This window comes from Haliaeetus leucocephalus, unplaced genomic scaffold (genome assembly GCF_000737465.1).
Source record: "Haliaeetus leucocephalus isolate CR32 unplaced genomic scaffold, Haliaeetus_leucocephalus-4.0 Scaffold992, whole genome shotgun sequence".
In the NCBI taxonomy this organism is placed as follows: domain Eukaryota; kingdom Metazoa; phylum Chordata; class Aves; order Accipitriformes; family Accipitridae; genus Haliaeetus; species Haliaeetus leucocephalus.
The window spans coordinates 2,614,832-2,639,591 of NW_010973428.1; the positions used below are offsets into that span (position 1 = coordinate 2,614,832).

General features: G+C 37.5%; 1 protein-coding gene across 3 annotated transcripts in view; it reads left to right on the forward strand.

Annotated features, from left to right (window-relative positions):
• The window catches only part of UTRN (utrophin), a 387,621-nt gene that overhangs the window by 126,729 nt on the left and 236,132 nt on the right, over nt 1-24,760 (forward strand). For all 3 annotated transcript variants that reach the window (XM_010584498.1, XM_010584499.1, XM_010584501.1), the window contains exons 34-45: nt 1,348-1,527; nt 4,076-4,204; nt 4,348-4,518; nt 5,094-5,243; nt 6,522-6,659; nt 7,459-7,611; nt 12,677-12,868; nt 14,688-14,860; nt 19,055-19,205; nt 20,598-20,773; nt 21,928-22,063; nt 24,277-24,426. In XM_010584498.1, the coding sequence (XP_010582800.1) occupies nt 1,348-1,527; nt 4,076-4,204; nt 4,348-4,518; nt 5,094-5,243; nt 6,522-6,659; nt 7,459-7,611; nt 12,677-12,868; nt 14,688-14,860; nt 19,055-19,205; nt 20,598-20,773; nt 21,928-22,063; nt 24,277-24,426 (1,899 nt within the window). The remainder of the gene's footprint in view (nt 1-1,347; nt 1,528-4,075; nt 4,205-4,347; nt 4,519-5,093; nt 5,244-6,521; nt 6,660-7,458; nt 7,612-12,676; nt 12,869-14,687; nt 14,861-19,054; nt 19,206-20,597; nt 20,774-21,927; nt 22,064-24,276; nt 24,427-24,760) is intronic.

The following is a 24,760-nucleotide window of genomic DNA, read 5'->3' on the forward strand; positions in this document are numbered from 1 at the left end:
GTGTTATAATTATTTCTGAAGCACAGTACCTATTTTCTCACACTGTAGAAACTTGTATATGTAGTAGTTGGAGCTCACGAGTGTCAGTTGATACAGTTCAGCAATACTGATCTTTCCAGTCGTTTTCTGTTACCTTTTACTTTTGGAATAGGTCTGTGTACAATCTTAAAACTTGAAAGCTTACAGAATTACAAAAACATATAATTATAACCTGTTCTCACCCATTTCACTCAGGATTAGCAATTATTAGCACTACACTTCTGCTGTGGCAGTATCCCTAAGATGTCTTTCCAAACAATGCAAATACTTCATGGACTCTTATGCTGCACTACCAGGACAAGCGCTTTATGTTGCATGCAAAGTTGTCCTTCCTGTTTTGAAGTTTTCTAGAGGCAATTTTAAAATGTAGTAACTTGAGTATTTGTTTCTGTCCCTAAGATAATAAGTTATGATAATAAATTGTTTACTTCACAGATAAGATGTTCAAGGAGCTCCAGACACTAGTTGTGATTAACTGCATTCTTCCACACACTGTACACTGACTTGAAAGAACTTTCTGAATAGCCAGATGTTATCAGTAATAATTGGTGATCTTGTATGGCAAAAGATACTATTTTCCACATGGAAACCATATACTGATATTCAAGAGATAACATTTCTTAATTTTATGTCAGTATGCATTCTTTCAAAGAAGGTGAATTTTTTTTTTTAATTAAAAAAACCTATTTAAAAGCAGAAATTACTTGGAAAAAATATTAGAGCTAAAGATACATATATTTACATACCTATGCATAGGTAATATAACAATAGGGCTTCTGTAGCATGTAGCAACTGAATTGAACGTATGCAGTAATTACTGTTGGTCATTCTCAAAAAAACATTCGACCTTGGCCTACTACTTTTCTTATTGTTGCCAAGTGTAAAAGTACTTTAATAGGAAAAGATACAGAGAAATCCAAAGTGTCTCTTGAAAATTGTGTTCTCTGTGGTGCTTGACAATGCAGAAAAGAACCTTTTAAAATTGGACCTAAAATGTGATGTGCGATGCATTTGCTTTACCTACATAATGAAAAGGAATTGTGATTACATTATAAAACAACAAAACAAAAAGGTCTCAAGCTAAGTTATTCAGGACACTTACATACATTGTGCTCTCTGCCTCTCTCTCAAAAAAGAGATCACTATCTACAGAGGGTGAGTATAAACAGGAGGTGATTCTACTTGGTTTGTTTTTTTGTCAAGTGAAGATCATCTATGATACTATTTGTTTCCTGTGGAGGTGAAAATTGCTCCCTTGTCCTTGTGATTGGGAGCAGTGTGCAGTGTTAATGGCTCCTCTTGTTTCAGAGTGTGCTGAGAGAACTGGAGAGGAGGAAAGCTGATTTGAAGAGCATCACGGAAAGCTGCACCGCGCTGCAGGGTCTGGTGGAAGGGAGTGAGACTTCCCTGGAGGAGAAGCTGTGTGTCCTTAATGCTGGCTGGAGCAGAGTTCGGACCTGGACCGAGGACTGGTGTGACACTTTGTTGGTAAGTTGCACTGTGAGAAATATTCAGGGTGGTTCTCCCTCCACACCCTTGGAGCAGTTGCAGTTTTCACTTGTGATGTGAAGCTTCAATGGTGCCTCATGGACTTAAAGAAATGGAGAATGGCTATCTGGTTACTCGGCAGATGGAGAGGCGAGTCATGAGGTTATATGCAATGAGGAAGGTGGACAAGTGTTTTAGATGTGCTGATGGGCATTGATGCCACATGCTTTGTAGTAGTGGCTATTGCTTAGTGGGTAGGAGATGAAAATGCAGAATCTGGATGTGAGAGTGAGGAAACTATGTAAATATCCCAGGCAGACAGTTAACTTGACCTCGTGGGAATAACCTGTTTAGTTGTAGAGAATAAAACTAGGTTTAACTTTTTTTCTTTTGCCTTTCTCTTTCTCCTGACTTCAGTGCTAGGACTCTTTTCTGGGTTCTTATTCTGCCTAGCCTTTGTGGTGTAGTTCCTCTCTTCTATAGAAAATCCAGCACACACTTAGTGAACATCTTTCACACATCCATTGTTTTACTCTCTTTATCTTTCCTTTCTCCTGCCCTTTTATGTGCCATCACATTACATTTTTAATCTTTTGTCCTTATTTACAAATTTATCTCCTTATACCTCTTCTCTGTTAATGTTTTATCACTTTCTCTTTTGCTACACCAACAGTGCTAGCCTTTTGTGTCCACTTGTTATTTAGCTCTTAATACAATTCTTCACCCTAGTGTATAGAAGTAACTTTCCAAACTATCCTCAAAGGTGGTATCTACCATTGAACATAGACTGAGTGGGTTATGGGGCATACAAGTATTCATAAAACTGCTAGTGGGTTTACTCATTAATTGGCAGCTGATTCTGCCAGATTAAAATGAGAGGAAAAAAACCTCACCAGTTCATGGAAGTGTTGTTTGTTTCATAACAGGTTAATTACAGCCCAGAAGCTGGATCTTGTGTTTTCTATGTAACTTTCTATAAGCTAATGGAAAGCTAAGTAGAAAACAAAAGGAACTAGCCCAAAAGGATTGGTTTCCATGAGGCTGCTGTGTGTGCTGCTCTTTATTCAGCCTGAAAGAAACCTCTGTGCCAGCTCCAGCATGAACAGAGCATTTTTGTGTCGATAGATTTCCTCGAGACCCAGATGATGGCTGTTTAATGGACAATTGATAACTTCCTAGTGGTGCACAGCAAAGCACTTGGGACTTTCTGTCAGCCTATTGCTCTCTTGGACAGCCCATAACTGCAAGTGTTTAAGAGTATGCCAACTCAGAGTTCAGGCCAACGGTCTTGTTTGGCTGAGTAAATGGAAGACTAAGTGTATTAAACAATCTAAAGCTGCAAGTTTTGCTAAATGGACATGAAACAGTCTACAGCTGATGCCACTATCAGACTGATGTTTCCAGGTAGCTAAGGTATTTGTATGCTGTTCAGCTAGTTATGACAATCCACCTTCAGAAGCCCCTGATATGAGCTGAAATTGTGAAAGCTTTGGTGTATACCTAGATGGTGAGCCCTGTGCATCTTCTCCAGTGCCTGTTGCAGGTTGCACTGTTTGTTTCATAATCCAATGATATCCATGTTAGGAGTAGTCAGGTAGTTTACCCTTATTTATAAATGCTGTAAGGATGATCCACAACTAAAAACCTTCAAATGCTCATGTCTGGTGGTGAATATTGTCCTTCTGCTGACTTTGTTAGGTTAAATTGTTCTTTTGCTAGGTGAAGATACAAGTTTCTTGATGTTTGATATAGAGAGCAATCATAGGCCTTCTCTCTCTTTCTTCCCCTCCCTTTGTTATGTTAGTTTAAAAGATCAAAGCTTAGCTACCCTTTTTCTTTGGGTAAGAAGCTCTGTGCTTAAGCAGGATGGTACTTCTCTGAATCCCATAGCTTTGTTTTGTCACACTGTTGTTTCTGTCTCTGGCAGCTGTTACCATTTCTGACTGCATATGAAAGCAGACCTAATTAACATGTCTACAATGTGGTGACTTTTCTTAAGAGGAAGAAATATTTTAATGTAATCAGCAAAATATAAAAACTTGACTATTATAATTTGTAGGTTTTGATGTAATCTCAATTAAAAAAAATCCCAACAACAACCACACATAATGCGTACTGTTTAATCTGCTAGTGATAACTGAAAAAATTGTGGGTTTTTTGGTCGACTGAGATGTTGTGGTCTGGCTGTAATGTTGTAATACATTGTCTTTATTTAGTTGGACAAACCACCTCAGCTATTTCTGTTTCCCTTTATATGAATTAGGAACAATAATATTGAAGGGTCTAGAATGAAAATTGAATTCTTGTAAATACTAACTGAAGGTGAAAGGTACAATCTAATTTTTAGTGTTCCTTTCCAAGGTGTATCCATAACACTTTATTCCATTGATTTCCTTTTTACTCCTAATGGTGCTTTTGGCAGGGTTTGGTGTTTTTGGTGTGTGGTTTTTTTGTGGAGGTGTGTTTGGGTTTTGTGTGGGGTTTTTTTGTGGATTTTCTTTAAGTTTCTCACATTGATACTTCCCCCCGCCCCCCCATCTTTTTCTAGAATCATCAGAGCCAGCTGGAAATTTTTGATGAAAATGTTGCCCACATAAGTACTTGGTTGTATCAGGCTGAAGCCTTGCTGGATGAGATTGAGAAAAAGTCAGCAAGCAAAAAGGAGGAAACTGTGAAGGTAGGAAATGTTGCTGTCAAGTAACCACTTCTGGATTCTAAATGAAGTAAAGTCAGGTTTGCTGCCTGTTTTTTTGTTGGGTTTTTTTGGTGATATTTTTTCCTTTTCTAGGGTAACTATTTGCGTTTTCTTTTACTTCTTAGCGCTTAACATCTGAATTAGATGATGTTAGTCTTCGAGTGGATAATGTGCGTGATCAGGCTATCATCCTAATGAATGGTCGGGGGGTGTCATGCCGTGAACTTGTTGAACCCAAACTGGCAGAACTGAACCGGAACTTTGAGAAGGTCTCTCAGCACATCAAAAGTGCCAAGGTGAGGATGAGTGTGCCCCAAAACATGCTTAGGGTGTCTGTGCCAAAATGATGGCGAATAGCTTTAGGGGATAGATCTTTATGTGTTAGAACACCACTTTGCTGCTTTTGATTCTCATTTAAGTGTAGATATTTATATGTGAAAAATGGACAGACTTGATTTTAGACCACCTGCTTTTTTATCTGAGTAGCAGGTGATGATTTGAGTTGCAAAGGAAAATTGACAAAATTCTGTGCTATAATGATTCAGAAAAACATTGTAATTGTAGTACATATTTATATGAACTACAGAACAACATCATAAGCTAATGTGACTGGAGGTTTTTTGTTTGTTTTGAGACCAAAATGCTCAGATTGAAGTTTGAAGGTTGAAGCTTGGTACTACCTATCAACACTGTGTCCAAGCTAATTCTCAGTGTTAGATCAAACAACTCTTGCAACTTTTTTTTCTGCTGATATCTGATGGTCCTACAAACTGGTATGCCTGTTCATGGAGAATTGGTTTAAATCATTAAACTGTGTGTGACAGTTCAGACTAAATTTTCAGCTTGAACAAAGTTTTATTTTGCTTTGCAGATGCTTGTTGGACAAGAACGACTTCCTGTTGTGTCAGAGCCCCGCGAAGTTGGAGTAGCTTTTCCAGACCTGGAAAAATTTGAGTGTGACATACAGAATATGTTAAAAGTTGTGGAAAAGCATCTGGAGATGAGTGGGGAAGATGAAAAGGTTTGTGAGCGATGAAAGAATTAAATAACTGACTAACTCTGTTTCTATTTTGTCCACGTGTTACATTCCTCCAGACTTCAAGGTGGAATTCTTCTGAGAAAATCTTTTTAAGACAGCAGTAGAAAATGAAGGGAATTACTAGGCTGTTGGAAACACTGCATGAGTTTCCCATATTTTTCCTATAGCTGCTGCCTTTTGGCTGGTGCATTGAGAGTAACTAGTCATACATCAGTCTGTATTTTCATCATGGTTTTATATAATTTAGGTAGTGAACTTTGATTTTCATTTATCTTCTCTCTTCTACTCAAGGTAGCTGTTTATAAGGAATCCTTTCTGTAAAAGTAACAGGGTGCAAAACTTTTTTTTTCTTCATTCTTATCTAACTGAAGTTATGTTCATATGAACTTATGTCGAAATGATTACTTAACGCGGCTGAGGCTCTTACTATGTTTTTGGCAATTTTGGGCCTCTGTTGCATTGGGTAGATATTTTTTTCACTTTAACTTTAAACTGGTAGGATGTATTGAATCACAGTGCATAGGCCAGGTCAGTGGATGCTTGTGAGATGAGGTGCAAATGAGTGTTGTGATATGGCTCATAGCAAGTCCAAATAAGAACTTGGAACAAGATTTATCTTTTTCTAGATTCTTATCTAGGCTCTGCTATTCACCTGTATAAAACTGCCGTACTTTTGTTTGCATCTTGTTCACAATAGCCTTGTTGGCTATACAATTGGGTGAAGCCCTGCTAGGCCACCCTATCTGCCTTCCTTTTAAGCGCATGAAATATTATAAACAGAGCTGGAAAGCTAAATGTAAGTCCATGCAAAATGGCATGTATGCTAGAGAAAACAATTTTTAAAAGGCCTCTATGGAAAGACCTGTTATAGAACATATGATTCCTTTTGTACTGTTTTTATATTTATTATGTTTTCATTTTCTTGCCATTCTGCTCTGAGTTTCCTTATTATTGTCAAGGAATGTTTAGAATAGAAATGCAGCTGAAGTCATAGCACCCTCTTGCTGTGGCTGCCTACTGCTGGCTCATTGAGTGAGCTTCCTGCAGGGCATCTCTTTATGAAGTTTATGGAATGACTAACTTGGATTTTAGGATTTGGTAGCTGGGGAGGAGAATCTCTGCTTGAATTTGTTTGGCTTGCATTTGGATAATAAAACAACAGCTTGGTACCATTACTGTTAATATCTGAGCAGGTAATAAATTCATTTTGGAAACCATAGCTGAGCTTTCAGTAGGTAATACAGACTTGTGTAATTTTAGCTGGATCAAGAAAGAGCTCAGATTGAGGAAGTTTTACAGAGAGGAGGGCAGTTGTTACAGCAGCCTATGGAGGACCATAAGAGAGAGAAGATCCGCATACAGCTGTTGCTTCTGCAGAAAAAGTACAACAGTGTGCAGGTATGATTATGATATTTACTGCAGTTAAAGATCATTTATGCAGTCTTCCCTTTGGTATCCCACTTACAACCTGTTTTTTTCTTAGTGTATAAGGTTCTCTGGGGAAGAGTTAAATGTGTGTACACACAGTCTGATGATGAATTTTGTCATTCCAAAGTTTTGGGGGAGTGGTTTTGATTTTTAATGTCCTTTTGACAGCTTCACAGAGGGTCACCTTATATGTATTTACACAGATGGGTGCAGACAGCTGGGCATTTGCTTCACTTGTCTTTGCTGGCCCTCCAGCAGAGGTTTGTCTCCACCACCACGCTGTGTGAAGAGTGACTACATAGACACATGTACACAACCATATTCATTGAGTTCTCAGCTGAAGAGCTTTGTGTGAATGAGTCTGCTCTTGAATTCCTCTTGCTTCCTATAGAGGGTGTTATCGGCAGTTGTAGACTAGTATGTTGCGGTGCTTTCATACACATGCCATATTAAAAATGCTTTTGTGTAGAACAAAGGGGATCTGTATTCTTATACTCCTTTTAACTCACTTGTTTGAATCATATAAGAGTTGGTAAGGTGAGGTGTAGCTCAAAGGCAGGGTAAGACCCTCAGGCTGGCTTTGATTACATGTCTGTGCAGATAAATAGGATATAGCTATTTTGAAAAAAATAAATGGCTACTGTTGCATATTTTGAAATTTGCTTCTTCAAATGTATCCCTCAAGTATTTTTGTTTTTCAAATAAATAAGACCTATTCTGTTCACTACCTCCCTCTTACACCATATTTTCCTAATACACTGGATTGTAGGAGTGCAGGTCATTTCAAAGGAGGCAGGTGGTGGAACTCTCTCCAGTGTTTTCCCAGTATAAGAAGGAACATGACAGTTTAATGAGGTGGCTGGATGAGGCTGAGCACCGTCTGTCAGGGCTGCAAGGTGTGGAAGATGAACAAAAACTACAGGTAAATGAGACTCTCTTTTTTTTCCTTAGAGCAAACAGAGTGAATGCTATGTATGAGCTTTAGAGATTCATATATTAGGTTTTTATGGCTGTTCTTTTGATACCTGCTTGGAAAGAAGTGTTTTCAAAATGACAGCATTCATTTTTCATTAGGAAATTATCTGCGTATACTAGTTTAGCACTTCTACATTGTCATCATAGGTCCAAAATATCCCAGCCATCAGGCCCAAGTCTTAGATGGTGATCTGACCTGTGTGGTTGAATCAGGACAGTTTCTTTTGCCAGTCTTGCTCATGGGGATTATGCTTAGCTCTTTTTGATACCCTGACTCAAACAGCATGATTCAATGTCTGGTTGGTGCAGGTATGATAGAAGCCTCATTCGAGGCTTAAACTTAGTGCCTCTGCATCCTGTAGTCGGGATATTGTGACTACTCTGATGCTGCCTTTTACTGTCTCAAGTGTTTAGGCAGTGACAATTACCCTCATGTGATTGATATGACTGTGCACAATGAAGATTAAAAAAAATTACAAAGGTTGAAGTATTTCTGATGAGAAGAGTTATGTATGATAATGTGTGTGTGTGTGTCTTGACAAACAGTTTCACAACTGATTTAATAGGATGTCAGGGTCTGATAGAACTTGCTGCCCAGAAAGCTGTATGTCTTAATTGTTGAGGGTACAGATACTTTCAGTGGGTTGTTTTTTTTTTTTTGTTGTGGTTTGGTGGTTTTGCATGTGTGTGGTTCAGTTTTGTTGTTGTTTTTTAAATTTTATGTCTCCTTTTCATCCTTCAAAACACTTTGGCTGCACAGTAATTACATTAATATTTTAGGCAATAACAGTGAAGAACCTTGTGAAGCAGTAAGTAATTTCTTGGACAAGCTTGGGGGCTAGGCAATCTGTCAAGTACTTTTCAGTTTCTGTGTATGAAGCTTCATAATTAAAACCAATCAGTCTCTTTTTGACTGCTCTGTAACTTTTTAACCCAGCACCAATTAACTTGGAGGCGGGGGTAAAATGCTCTGGTTCCCTTTGAGACTCACACCACAAAATCATAATGTGGTACTCTTCATTCACAGCTGCAGTGCGATGTGGCTTCAGTTGCCTGTGATAGCTGTAGGCTTATGACAGACGGTCTGCTCTCCTTGGTCATGCAGGCTATTCAGTATCCGCTAGGAAAGTAAATCTTTTAAATCTGCTTCTCTTTAGAGAGACTTTTTCAAACTATAAGCCTCCCATGCAGAGCCGGGCAGCAAGGATGGTCCCAGGGTCTGTTTAACTGTCTGACATTTGACCGCTCTGTTGGGTCCCCAGCGGTCACTCCTGGTGTACTGTCATACTTGCACATGAGCTCCTTGGGACCTGACTGATGCCAGGGAATTTGTTTGAAGGAAATGGGGATCCAAACACATTTAAAGTAAAACAACATTCAGTTTTTCTGTTTGACCATCAGCTGCTTTGAGTGCATCAACTACCAGATTGCAAAGGGAAAAAGGTGCACCTGGATGGTTCTTTGCTAATGGGAGCAGTCCAGTTGTGCTACAGACTGGTCTTCCTTGTCACTGTTGGTCTTGCTGTAGGTTGACTGACCTTCTCTAAGATCCTTTGCCTCCTATAAAGCCCTTTTCTTTAGGGATATACTGCAGCTAATCCCTGGCACTACTGGATCCATTCCTGGATAACTGCATCTTGGTATCTGCGTGCTGAATGCAGAATATCATATAAATGTAGATTACCATAGCAGTTAGAATAGACTGTTGATGGAGAAATGTTATCTTTGCTCAGAATTAGTTAAGTTGTGTAAAAACATCCTTATACTTCCAGATGTAATTTCTAGTCTGGCTGAGTCAGCTAGGCTTTCAGAAAGGAACCACAGCAGTTTTCATTACTGCTGTGAAACTCGGAAACTGCTGCTTTTGCTTCACGTGCCTGTGCTTCTAGCTTTCTGATATTTGAGTGGTAAGTCAGACTGTCTCAAGTGACCTTACTTTACTTTTATGGCTTGTTCTTTCACCTGCTTTACTAATTGAGCTTGAACACCAAAAATGATATGGGACCATACCATTTCTAAAGGGAGAACTAGTGTTCCCAAATATCATCATTTTAGGTGAACACAGTTGCTCTAGAATTTTCTTGGAGCCACCAGACTTGACTTACCCTCAGCACCAGGGGGGACCCTAATGCTAAAATTCTTCAACAGAAACTGCCCCTCCCCAATTTTTACCATCTATTCAGTGCGTGAACACTCTCCCTCCCCCTTCTTTAGTCAGTAGGGATATCTGATGCAGGTGGGGAAAGGGAAACCCTGGATGTATCCATAGGGCCCCCAGACTACTAAATAGCAAATTGCAGTGCTTTTTGCTCATCTCAGCTCAGGACTGAGAAGAACTAAATGAATTCTTGACCCACTGGTGTGCAGCTGGCTCAAGCCCTCACCCTAATATGAGAAAGATGCAGTGAGCAGAGGAAGAGAAACTAGTATTTGAAATGAACAAACAGGGAGGGAAAGAAAGATATCAGCTGCCAAACTGGGGAGTAGATGCCAATTAAGGTTTTATGTAATACGTTATTTATGTTTTTGTAAATGAGTGTGGAAGAGAGGACTTACTTATAGTGCTTGAAAGTTATATATATCTATATATTGATTTGCTGGAAGTGGCTAGATCATAAATATTCCTAACCCTGTATGCTTCTAGGGATTATGGAGTTAAGTGTGTCTGAAATATTGGTAACCCTTCTGCATAGCACGTACTTCTGAATAACCCTTGTTTTGCCACAAATCTGTTAGCTAGAAGTGTCTGCACTGGAAGTTTGTATCTCCTTGATTTCCTTCTTTTCTAACCTTGCTTTAGTATTTATTTAAATTGCTCTAATCTGACTTGGCTCGGAATGAGGGAAAGGAAAAATTAAATCTTAAATTGCAGAGGTAATTAGTTGACTAAAATCCCTGAGAGATTTTTTCCAGGTTTTAGAAAACTGTTTTGAAGTGAAAATGATAATTTTGCAGATGGTAAATGAATTTGCTGTTGTAGGCACAGTGCAGTTTTTCCTATAAACTGAAACACGGACACCATCTTGAAAGCTCTTTGAAGTATTATTCCTGCAATAAAGAAAACATGTTTGTTTGCCTATTGTGCTTTTTATAGAGAAGGTTCTGGGTTGCTTAAATATGAACCATTAGCTACATTGTTCACAAATATGTTTCTTACTGACTGCATTAATTAACCCAGAAGAACAAATAAAATGGACATGAGATTTTAGCTTTGGAAAACCTTTTCCTAGAAAACTGGCTATGAAATATATTGAGTGTGAGAGAGAAGGGGCAAGGAATGGTTAAAAAGTGATCACTTCTAATCAAAAGGGTAGTTATTTACAGAGATGTAAATAATGTGTGATGATCTGAGATTAAACTGGGTAAACACTTTTGGTTAAAGTGTTTATGTAGTTAAACATGCAAAGTAAATTATGTAATTTTATGTCAATTTCTTGGGCAGTACTGTTACTGAATCAAAAGCAATGCGGAGTATTTTATGATGCTTGTTTGTAATACTTGTTTTCAGTAGACTCAGTTTATGCGTACGTGCCTGTACATCCTATTTCTTTGGTGTGCAATGAATGACAGAAAGCATACCATGGTTGGTGGTAAAGGTCTTGTGGAAGAACAACTGTGTCCCCCAGATTCAAAACAGGGATGACTGTCTACTTTAGAAAACAAAAGAAAAAAACCCAAACTAACACGTAACAAATAAAATCCTTAGGAACATTCAGTGCACGAGAAGAAATCTTGGATGGTGAATATGTGAACATACCTTTTCTGTGGCAGTCCTTTTTTCTTTTTCTCTACACATGCTGCATATGTTAGGTTCCAGTTAATTTGAGTGACATATTTGAAATGCTCACAAACATGTGGAGGAGGAAGATACAGACGGGTGTTTGCAAACAACTTTGTTAGTGGGGCTTAATTTTTTTACTGGTTGTCAGCTGTACTTGTGATTTGCATGTGTGCACCCAGCCCAGACTAATTGCAAAGTAAAATTCACTGGCTGAAATGGCTGTGAACATACGTTTATTCTTCGCACTCTTAAGTGTATTCTTAGCTGTTAGTAAATCATACAGTTGAGTGCCTCTATCCTACTTGACTCAAATTCACTTAGTACAGGATGATGGCTTAGAAGTTGCTCGAGTTCTTCAATATTTGGAGGTGGGTTTACTTTTTTTATTGCTGATTTTAAAGAACTGGGCTGTTTTCAGAGATGGTAACAAATCCTGTTGGACAAGAAACATTTTCAGCAAAAAACTGCTTTCAGTCTTCGGAGTATCTGCTTTACCTGCCTCTGCTACCTTTGCTAGGCAGAGTATAGCTTCTTGTAGTTGGCTTCCTAATGCTTCAGATCCAGGCCATCATATGTGATCCAAGAAAAAGCTGCATTCCATTATTGTTCTTGCTTTCTTATCTGCTAACATGGTACTTGGCTAGATAGCCTGGTCTTACAGCCAGAGCAGATGACAATTGCCAAGCACTTGAGGAGTCAGTATGTCTTATTGCTGCAAAAAGCCTATTGTGGTACTGGTGGAGCGCTAATTTATTCAAAAAATGGTTGGGAAATGTGGGTAGGGAAGCTTATTGAAAAGAGCGTGGAGTGGGGGAAAAAGTCTGCTTCAGTGAATTAGTAACTTCTGGGAGTCCTTGATGATAAAGGAAGCAGACACTGGGTTGTAATCACAACTAGATACAGGCTTGATCAAGAAGTGTAATTTCTGGAAACGGTAAGGATTAGGGTGAGAGAAACAGCACTGCCCTTCCCCACTCCCCAGGGTTTTAACAAAGAATAATATGGGGTCGTGAAGCATGATATCGACTGTTTTCTGACTTTTTAAAATAAATACAGAAATAGCTCTCTGCAGGACTTGCAGCTTTCTGAATTTGTGTAACTTTCGTAGAATGGCCTTTGTTTTGTCTTTTAATGTAGAATAGTACTTATTCTGAATATAGTCTACTGATCTAGGATTTTTTCATAAAATTGCTTGTTCTTTGAAACATGAAATGAACTCTCATGTTTTTAGGCAATCCCTGTCCAGCAGAAGTTAAAAGGCCACTTTGCCACAGGGGTTAGGACCTTGCCTTTTTCGGCTGAATACTTGGTTGAAATCAACAAAGTCTTGCTGGCCATGGCTGATGTTGAACTGCTGCTGAATGCACCGGAGCTAAATACTGGCATCTATGACGATTTTTCAACTCAGGAGGATGCGCTGAAGGTACTACATGTCTAAGCAATATATTCAGAGGGAAGAAGGGGAGAAGGGAATAGCACAAGTTAAAAGACCACCTTAGCGACTGTATAGCTGTATTTGTATTTTTGCTCAGTATATACTGGATCAATATGCACTGAGAATTTAATAATGAGACAGTTTTGTGGCTAATTTTTCTTTCTACGCAGAATCTGGATACAAAGTGGAGCAGTGTGGAAGCTGGGTGGGAGGTTGGAGGAGAAGGGTTTAACTTCTTTTGTTGAAGAAACTGTTGTGTTTTTCATTAAGTAGTCTACATAATATGTAGAGAAATGCTAAAGCCAATCTCCTTATGTTCCCGCTTGGTCTCCTTAAAACAGCTGCTGTTCTCTGTGTCATGTGAAATCAATTGCTCACATGGGAAGCGGGAGAAAGGCAGATTCTTGACTCTTGTGTGAAGCTATATATGAGGCCACAAGACAATGGTACCTGTTCTGATTAGTAAAGCATCAATATGAGCTCAACTTTAAGCTCCCACTTCTCCTCATTGTCAGCCAGTGGATTTACCTGTGTGACTGATGATGAGGAAGTGGTTAAGGATTTGTCCTTCTTCAAAAAGGGATGAAGAAAGCATGTTTGAAAATATTGAATCCTGCTGTCAAATGTGAGTTAAGTTTGTAGAAGTCCGAGTCCTGGTTAATTTTGTGCATGCAAAGGAGCACGATACAGAGATTCCCACAGAAAATATCCATGGAGTTTGGAATTGCACATGGTGTGGTGCAGTGTAGATGTACCTCTGTAGGTTGGGAAGCATAGTGGGGTCTGTGTGTCCTTATATTTGAGGTAGTCAGGCTTTGCCTCTTGCCAAGAGCTAGATCAGCTGTTTCTGCAGCTGTTATACAGGTCCTTTAAAAGCTTTTCAGAATTTCAGTCCACTTTCCTGACCTGCTTTTCTTTATGCTGTGTACATGCTTTCATTTTTTGGCATAGTTTTCAAAAGCAAATAGGGGAATGATGCCAACCTTTGACAAAGTGGGTAACTTCTGTTTTGGTGAGGTTGTCTTGTCCCTGTTTACTGTGCTTCTGTGCTCCCTTAAGTAAAATTAGGAGTGTTTATGTTAAGATGAGTTTAAAATACTTCATTTTGGTGCAGGTCTCTTGTCTGATTTTGAAATTGTGGTATATTCTAAGGATATTTTCAGAAAAATAGCAAAGCATAGAATTTTTAGAAGTGTTACTGTTTTAAATTCAAAAAGATAAGTAAATTCCACTGTTTGCATGGACTGTTTGTCCTCTGAATACCAAGGCAGTCTTACAACAGCATCTATTTTAAAGGTACTTTCACATCATAGTTCAATGATATTTGAAATAGATTGCTTTAACTTTGTCACTTAAATCTAAAACTTATGTAGCTTATGCTTTTGCAGTTCTGTGCAAATGGAGGTTACATGAAGCATAATAAAGTCATGTTTTGTGGCTCTTTTTTTACATGAGGAAGGAGTATGTACAGTGTCTTCAGGACAAAGGGGCACATTTGTTTAATAATGAAGGTGCTGCTGTTTTGAGAAGCATGGTGTGCCCCTTTACATCAGGAACAGGTTGGATATGTAAAATATTTCATCCTCCTCATAAAAAGCTGAGGAAGACACATGCTTAAGAAGGTGTGATGGACTATTCAGTTCAGTTGCTAAAATTGACTTAATCTGTAAACTGCTGATGGTCATGGTCTTCTTGTAGATACTGATTTTTTGGAACGGTATTTTGAAGAGATTACTTTTTGGTCTTTAGTTTTATTTTCTACTGTTGTTGACTTTACTAATGGCTTGTGTCACTACTGTGCTTGCAGAACATAAAAGATATTTTGGATAAACTTGGGGATCAAATTGCAGTCATACATGAGAAACAGCCTGATGTTATATTAGAAGCATCTGGACCTGAGGCAATAATAATAGGAGATGCACTAACCCAGCTGAATGCGGAATGGGACAGAATTAATAGAATGTACAATGATCGTAAGTGGTAAGTCAAGGATGTTTGGTTTCTGTGACTACGTGATAAAATATTTTACATACTTGAATATAAGTGTTTTACAAATATACCCTAATGATTGAAGATAAACAGTTTGGCAGTGATCAGCTTTAATATGTTAGTATTACACAATAATTGCCAGAATTATTGAATGTTGAAACAGTTAACATGCAAATTGTAGTTTGGGTGCTTTTATGAAGTTGATTGGTTTTAGTTTATAAACCAGAATATTTTGTTTATAAAACATAAAATTTTTGTTTTGAAAAGGTATTGCAAAGCTCAGGAAGAAAAATGTTGAGTAAGACATCTTTTAACAGAGAATTCAAGGCTGCTTTTAAAGGAGGGAAGGAGTTTGAAAGGATGGGGGTCTTTAAAATACAGCACGTATGATAGTTGCCAATAATATTTGTTGGAACTAATTGAAGATGAAAGATGACCATATTCGAAAATTTTGTGGTTGAGAGAACAAGAGAATATTGAAATCAGTGCTTAAGAAAAATGTATTTCTTATTTCCTTTCCACAAATATAAACCAGCTGAAATTTCACTTATGCCAAAAATGTAAGGGGGGGGGGAGTTAAACTAAGCTTTGATTTCTCCCCCCCCCCCCTTACAGAAGATACTCTAAGCTGAAAATGCCTTATTATCTGAATCAACTTTAAATGTTTATAAACAAACTCAATACCACTTAGTCAAAGTTGGAAAAGTGTGTCAGAACAGCATTTTGCATTGGAGTTTGTAAAAGTATGAAAGTACGTGTTCAGGAAGTTACCACTAACCTGAAGGTACTTGCACTGCAAATGGCAGCCGACATTGAGATTGCTGCTGAGCAAAAAAACCTTAATGACTGAAAATGATTTTATGAAACTTGAAATTAAATGCAAAGGCTCATACTGTAGTTAATTGGCCTTTACAGTATTTACTTTTCAATGGTGATAAAAGCTAATGGTTAATGCAGAAGTTCTGTAGAGCATAAAGTAATGTCTAGCCATGTTCAGTTGCTTTGTAGCACCAGAAATCATCTGATATCAAACACATTTGGTAGTGTTTTTGAAGAGATGTTTTTAGGAAGAGAGTGTATTACATAAGCTGATATTTTCAGCTCTTCCTCAGAGCGCTGGTGTATGTGTAGGAATATAAAAATCAGTTGGTGGTATTGTCTAAGCAGAGACTTCCAGAAATTCTAGGCCACTGGATCAGTGAAGCATCAAGATTTCTAGTAACTCAGCAGGCACTGTTGTTTCACTGGTTTTTAATTTGAAAACAAATGGCGGTGCCAGCTAGGTACCACTTCTTGTGCTCTTGCTGGCTGCCTGTGGTCACTTGCCGTATTTGGAGACAACCGCTCCAGAATCTGGTGCCCATCTGTATTTATATCCCTGCAGCTATTTTGTTGTTGTCATAGGTATGACGCACACTAAGTTTGTTATGCCTCTTCCCCCCCATAACTTAATTGAAAAGCTTTAACTAATATATCCTTTTGTAAGTATGAGTACAATTTCATTTGCTACTTAAATTTGATGTCATTGGGTAGCCAGGGTTAACCAGAAACTTAGTTTTCCCATTGAAAAAGATAAGTGTATCAAAGTGCAAGTTCAATGTTTATGATTAGCTGGCAAAATGCAATGGATTACCTCCTCAGTTGGTTCACTGAATACAAATTAATCTTGAACTTCATGAAGTTTGTAAAGCTCTGCATCTTAATGACAACAATATTGGGCATGATTTTCATACAAAAAGGACTACTGGACTAGCAATTTGCACTAAATGGTATGTAGCTTCCTGAATATACTAAGTGCTGCAATTTTAATAGAAGGTTATACTTTGATTAATGAAGACAATATTAGTATCAATATTAAAATGCTGTATTTTGGCATTAGTATTTTTATACCCTTTCTGTTACTAAGAAGAATCTTTAACCAAGTTTATTCTTGCTTTTCCTAGTGTTACCCGAAGTATAAGCAAGAAGGCTAAAAGAGTCTATCTCCTTAATAGTATTTGGCTTTTTTCTATTTCTGGAGTGGCTGGAGATTTTGACAGAATTAGGAGAAACAGCATCTGAAGTCTGTGGCAAAAGATTGCTTTAGTTTTCAGAGGTAGTAATGATTTTGTGATTAAGTGCCAGCTAAGTAGTTAAACCTTTGATAAAAGCTCTGATGTAGCCAAGCACAAGTTGAATTAAACTGTACTTAGCAAAGCTTCTAAGTGTCCAGCTAAATCCACTTGACTTCAGTTTGACTTGAACATATGTGTAAAGTAAAATGTGTGTGTATGTATGGGCTTAATGCTTTGTTGAGCTGTTTGTGACACTGCTGGTTTGGTAGTTCTGCTCCTTCTGCTGTGCACTTTCCCGCAGTGCTAAAAGTGTTGCTGACTTGGGAATGAGATGTGGTTTGGAAGCAAGTGGATTCCTGCAGAGGAGGCAAGGAGTAGCCAGGTCTTGGTACTGTAGTGACAGGACTTTGGTACTTTTATCTTTCAGCTGAGGCAGTCTGTGAAACAGCAGCATGTGCATCTGGCTCAAAACCAGGGTGAAACTTCATCTCGTTGCTTAAAATACTGATGGAACTGTAGGCTACCAACAGAAATGGCAGGAGTTAAAGCTTTGTATCTCAAAGTGTTCTCTGAAGTTTTAGAATTCTGCATTCTGAAAAAGTCATGTGTTCAAAACTTCCCCCCAAAACTTTAATTTTAAAGGAAGTTAATAAATTATACTTCTAAACTATTTGTAGTGCTTAGAATATCTCTTCTCATTAAATGTGGAATGAGATACTATTGTGAGACAGTATGTTCAGTTAGACTAAAATGTACCTGAGAAATAAAAGGAGATTGAGATTTGGGGTCAGTCTACAGGTTGATCTAGTGTATCGAATTGAGATATGTGCAGGAAACTGAAATGGTACAACTAGGAGGTAAGGTCAGAAAAATTTAAGTAGAGATTTTTAAGGCTTTCTTCTTTATTGGAATTGGCCCACATGAAGAATAATAACAAAAAAGCCCTGTATGTGCCAAGAAATATGCATGTCTTGATAAAAATGAGATATAATTTTGATGAAAATAATCTCACTAGGAACTCTGGGGCTGTTGAATTTTATTAGTGAAGAAAATAGATGCAAGGGTAGCTCTTGAAATTTTGGTTTTGGATATCTTTGTTATGGTGCTAATTTCAGATTGCATCTGTATATACACAGTAACCCTGGACTTTTTGCTGTTGGCATTTTTAAAGACAAAAATAATGGACTGCAGATGAGAACTTTCTTCTGTTACATTACAGTCCTCTGATTAGCAGAAGACCTGGCCTCCTGTTAGATTGGAATGGTATAGTCTCCAGTCTGTTGGCATTGATGGTAGATTTCATGTTTGTCTCAAGGCCTGTGTCCTTTGAGACATCTGTCCTATTTGCTTTATAATGCTAACATAGAGTTAGCAATCAACAAATAGAAAGCAAGCCACTCTCTCCATGCTTTTCTGACATGGCTTTCTTATTTAACATTCATGGGCTGCTTTTGTTAGTTTGTTAACATAATAGAATTCTCATTTTGGTTAAAAACAATTTTCTGACTGTGACAATTCAGCCTGTTCCATGCTAGAAAAGGTTGCCCTTCAAGTTAAGCTACACATTAATTTTAGGCTGCAAAGATGATGATAATAATTAAATGCCTCGTAAATTATTGTGTGATTAAATTGTATAAGACCTACTTATGCAGGCCTACTGGCAATACAGCCAGTTCTATATAATCAAAATCACCCTCACTTATTAAATTCCAGCTATCGGCACCCCATGGTTGTTTTTTTTGTTTTTTTTTTTTAATTCATAAATCCGAGCCATTAATCATATTTCATGTTCCACAGTCTCTGATATCTGAACCATTTTATAATAAAGAAAAAAAGGGTTCTGCAGACCAATTTGATGCAGCTAATCAATCTTTATTTTTTAAGTGATAGAAACAAAAGTTTGCTTAGGACTGCCCTTTTTTTCCTTCAGCTGGAAGTTAATGACAGTCTGTGCTGTTGGCTTTTACCAGCTGCTACTATTTCAGGAAGCCTTCAGTACTGGGACTTGGTTAACCAGGCTGTATGCTAGCCTTTCTGTTTCGCAAGGCAAGTTTCTACTCAGTGGAGTAGGTATTGTAGCCTTTTCACCAAAACGGTTTGGATAATTGTTCAATGCTTTGTTTTCACACAGTTGTTTTGATAGAGCCATTGAGGCATGGAGGCAGTTCCACTGTGATCTCAATGACCTCTCCCACTGGATAACGGAAGCTGAAGTGTTACTGGCTGATGCCCGTGGTCCAGATGGCAGCCTGGAGCTGCAGACAGCTGGGCTGCATCAGCAGGTATGTATGATTTGTGCAGAAAATGAGCAAGCTGGAAAAAGTCCAGATTTTTTTGTCTAAAATTCTAGTTTTCTATATAGACATATAGATTTGAAATGAGGCTGTGTAATTACACTTTAAAAAGTGGTAACTCTTAAAAATTTTTTTCAATTGCAGTTTAAAATGATTCTTGGGGAAGAGCTCAACTCCTGCTTATAGAATGGGGTTTTACGTTGACTCTTAGTATGGATGAGTTTGAGATAATTTGATAATTCAAATGTGGGCATGATTTTTGTTGTTTTATAAGTTTTGTTACATCTTTAAAAATATGTTTATAAGTTAAGAAATCCAGTATATTATTTCACTTTCCTTCTACTCACAATTAAAAAAATGGACCCCAATAATGGTCAATTATAACTTAGCAAATTATTGTTTTAAACTAATGACTTTGCAAGATCCTGCCTTGTATAAGCAATCTAGAAAAAGAGAATATTCCAATTGTAAAAGTCTTAGATTTGATTGTTTCAGACTTCAGTTCTGGAATTTAATTCCCTGATGTCTTTCTAGCTCATCATTATGGAAGAACAAACTTGTCTGTTTAGCTAAACTACTTTACTTCCTTTTAAATAAGGAGAACAAACCATAAGTTTAAGAATCAGGGTTTTGGTTTTTTGGGTTTTTTTTTTTTTTGAATAACGGTTATCCAAGAGTTAGGTATGTGTTGCAAAAGCAATGCGTATTTTACCTAACATACAGTTTGTATTTTATCCTTGTTGGTGCTTTGAGTTTTCTTCTAGGGCATTTCCCTTCTCTTTCTTGAATCATCTTATTCCTCATCTAGTTGCAAAGAAATTTTTACTAACAATGTAAAGTTTTGTAGTGGTTAGGGATATTTGAAGGTTTGATCCTGACATCTTCTGATTCCTTTAGTTTCATGGATTTTCTGTGATGTCTGGGGGGACCATGGCAGCACAGCCATAATTATCCTAGCTAAAATACTGTTAAGTTACAGAAATAGTCAGGGGCATAGGTTATGAAAAGAACTGGTTAAAAAAAGTCATACCATCTGTTAGCTGTACTAGAAAGTGCTGTACATTAAGGGGAAAGGAATCGAACATGAGTGTGGATTCTAGCACTGATGGTTTAAATGAATTCTTGTGATCCTAAGTAGTATCCGGCAGCCTATTCTGTGTCATTATCTTTTTATGACACTCATTAGAAAATTGAACTAGATTCAACAACAGACTCTTAATAACTTAAATCAACAGCATGCAATTTTAAGTAAGATGGCTTTAAGTGCCTGTTTTAGTAAAATAGTATGCACCCAGGATTCATCCTGCATATTATGAGCCACAGATCAAAGTCACTTTAGGTCAGTAATAAAATTCTGTGTGGCTTTTATGTTTCTGACAGGAACTTGAAGAGGGAGTCAGCAGCCATCAGACTAGTGTTTCAGCATTGAACAGAACTGGGGAAGGGATCATACAGAAACTGTCTGCTACAGACGGGAGCTTCCTACAGGAGAAGCTGGCGGGATTGAATAGACGCTGGAAAGCAATCACCGCGGAGGTCATGGATAGACAACAGAGGTAATAAGTTAATCAGAAATTTGGATGTCTGACCAGATCTGATGAGGAGAATCTCATTTAGAAGGTTCTGAGAGAGAGAGTGCATTCTATTGCACGCTGTCATTAATCTGAATTTTCCTGACATTCAGACCTCTGTGTTCTGAACTGTCTTCTAGAACCAATTTCTCATAAATGCACCTGCAACTGACTGCTTAGTGAGTCTGTGTTTAATACAACCCATCAAATGACAACCACAAAACTTCTTTTCGTACGATTTTCCTTTGTTATTAAATCATTTCATTGCTAAGCCAGACTTTTTTAGGAAGGAGTACTCAGCTACTTTTCTCTGGCTCAGGCTGAACTGTAAGTACATTACCTTGATTTCTATTTTTGCATTGTCAAAGACACTAATTGAAACACTTGTATTGTTCTTGAATTTCCACAATACTATAAAAGAAGATCTTCAGGTCTGTGTTTGCAACGATACAATCCATCTGACTAGGTATTTTCTGAACAAAATGAAAATCCATTTTGAATTAGCCTTAAATTTACTTCAAAAGAACAAAGAGCAAGGTTGTCTGAGATACCAATTTCCAGTGTATCTTTATCTGGGAATATTAAGGCCCCTCTCTGTTCTTACTGCTAAAAAATGTAGAAGGATAAATCCTGGAATGAATAGCTATTTTTGGAGGCTACTTATATAATTATGTGTTTTTAACATCACCTGATACATTTAGAAATGTAATAAGTTTTTTCTTAATTATTTAGTTTGAGAAGTTCCTTTAAAGCTTTTTGTGATTTAGGGAATTTTTCCCTTGGAGGGTTTAGGGACATTTCTAATACTTTTACTAGCAGTGGCCTTGTAGTGGCTTACAATGATTAGGCCTGAAGGTGGTGTCATTACTGTCACTTATGTTTAATGTTTTCTGCAGACTTTTAAAAGTCTATTTTGTGACTTTGGAACTGAAATTTATCTATTTTTAAGGTGGTAGTATTAACTTGCAAGTATCTTGCATTTTAATGGTGAGGATAGAATCTTTTGAATACCAAAATGAACCCTTTAAAATGCTCAATCACTGAAAAACATGTGACTGTGTTGCATCAGGAGTGATATAGGACTGACGTGCTGTGTTCACTGCAGAAATGCATGTGGGTTTTTTGTTTTCCTTTTTAAGGCTAAAAGGAGAGAATCAGCAGCTGATAGAGTACAGAAAGAAGCTTGATGAGCTGCGTTGCTGGTTGGAAAATGTAGAAAATGCTCTGGATGCAAGATTTACATTTGACCATGAAGAAAACTTGAAAGAATTACAGGCAAGATTAATTAGTGTTTATATGTGTATGCACATGTATGTCTTGTGCAAGGCATCAGGACATGGCTTTTGGGGAGGGGAATTTTCACATTGTAGATAGCTGAAGAAGAATTATGGTTGTGTGAGACAGTTTTGTGAGATTACTTACACAGGCAAGATGCATTTTGTAATGAAGTTGGGTTATCTAGCCAGAACATGGTGGCTATGTATCAGAAAGTCAGAAATAGATGTACTACTGATAAAACTCAGTAAGTGGAATTTCACTGGAGATGATGTCCCCAAGACAACTTTATAATTGTCAAAACTTCAGCAAAAAGCCAATAAGCTTAAAATAGTAAATAAGCACCGTTGTCCCATTTAGTGGGCAGCTTTAATACTTTGTTACATGTGGAAGATTCTGTTTAAGCTGCTTTTTAAACTATAAGGGTTTTTGTCATTTCAAGTAAGTTGGGTGCATATGTATGTGTGTATTTTTCCTGTTTATTTTGTGTCTGGCTTTGACAACAAAATATCTTTGGTTTGTAGATGTGTGAAAGAGAATGTTTCTGGAATCCTAAAGGAATGGAAGGAGTAGTCAATCCAACAAACCTGCTTACTCATTTTTTAAAAATTAGTAATTAAAAAAACCAAGAAGCAGACAACCTCTGTTAGACCAAATCAAGTGGAAAGGCTTGAAGTTCCAACAAACATGTATAAACAATGTAAAGTAGTTGCAGTTATGTTTGCCTAAACAAATTGACTCCTGTCAGTTGAGTATTTGCTGTCTGACTATCATGACAGTTTAATTTTTCATGTCTTCTACCTTCATATAGATACCTGAAGTTAAAGGTAGAACTGGAATAAGGGGGGAAAGAGCAGAATTTGCTAGAGAAGCACTGGTAGGGAATTATTAAGTACCAATTTGTCCCTGTGAAAGCAGGAATGTGTGTGCAGTTTTGGTTATGGATATTAAAGAAAAGTGAGTTTGCAATAGAACAGGTACTGAGTAAGATTGCTGGGCTGTTCAGGAGGGTGAAGAACTCATCTGCAAAGAAACCTGGAGCTTTCCTTGTTTTGTTTAGTCAAATAACAATGAGAAGGGACATGATGATGAGAATGAGGAAGTGTAGGGAAGATGAGCTATTATTAAAGGCTGATATTAGGTAAGTAGGAATAACAGATGTTAACTGGTCAGTCAGGAGTAATACAATCTGGGAATGAGAAGGAGATTTCTAAATAGAGCTTCTGGAGCAGCCTCCAATTAAAAAAGATATAACATGTTTAAAAATTTTGTGTGTGTTTGGTGGTTTTGTTTTTTTTTGTTGTTTGTTTGTTTGTTTGTTTGTTTTTTTAAAAGGTGTAGACCCTTGAAAATTTAGGAAAGGCACTATTTGGTATACTGCTTATTGTAGCAGGGTTCTCTGTTCAGTGATCTCCCTTCCAGGCCTGTGTTCCTGTTTACTATGCACACCTCCATAATACTTGTGCAACAGAGAATAATATAAATACTGGGATGAATAAATATGATGTGTACTTGCTATTGTAATTTTTTTATTCTAGTGCTGTAAAGACAAAATTTGTGACTCCTGTTCCACAGTGCTTGTGGTCTATAGGTAAATGATAGCATAGTTGATTTAAAGTCAGTGGGAATCCAAGCATAAGCTTTTTTTATTTTTGCAGGATCTGACCTGCACTTTCATGTTTAAAGAGAAAGAAGGCTGTGGGAGGTTGATCAAAATGAAGTTGTAAGGTTATGTTTAGTTTTTAAATACCTTCAGAGTACATTTCCTTAAGAGTAAAGAACGTTGTAGTGATCTATCATGTACTTGTATAATGCATGTCAGGAGTGGGCCCTTAGTTTTTAATTTTTTTAAAAAATGAATGCAGTCAACAATTTTGATAATGTGTTGCCTTTTGGATACGCATGGTACCTCCAGAGTTGATCAAACAGGAGCATCTTGTAAGATGAGAATCAGCGTGCATGATGTGAAGCTGTATAGGTACCTTGGCTGTTTGCAGTTTTGTGTTTTTTTTCCACTTAGCAATAAATGTCGGTATTTGAATAAATGTTTTAATAGTTTCTAGATAGAGCATAGAGACCAGAATAGAAGCTTTTCTGTTACATGTTTCCAGGGAAATTTCTAAATATTGGAGTTTAAGGAAAGCTTTCTTCCCCCCCCTTACTTAAGCAAGTATGCGTTTTGCTTCAGTCTAAAACTCTTCTGTCCATTTTAGGTCTTAAGTGAGGAGATGGAAATACAGGGAGACAAACTGGAATTGCTGAACAGAACTGAACCTGAAGTGCTTTTGGATAAAAATGTTGGTCTTCAGGAAAAAGACAAACTTTCTGATTGCCTGCAGTCCCTCAACGTGAGGTGGAATAAGGTGTGCATTTCTTCAGCATTGAGTACCTGAAGCTGAAAATATAGTGGTGTACTTAAAATGGTTGTTTTTCTTTCCGTGTATCTGTGATGTACATAAACTGTCTTGGAAGCCGTGCAGGCATGCTCAGGAAATGTGCCCCAATCCATGTCTACGTAAAAACACTGGTGGACATTTTTCCATCAGAATGAGTTAGTTAGCTTAAGGGTTTTTTGTTTTTCTTTTGTATTGGCTTTCTTTTAAACAGCTGGATCAAAAATATTTCACTTGGAGGCAAACAGTAATGTATTAATTTGAAATTGAGAGAGTCACAATAAATCTTTGCTGTATAAGAAAG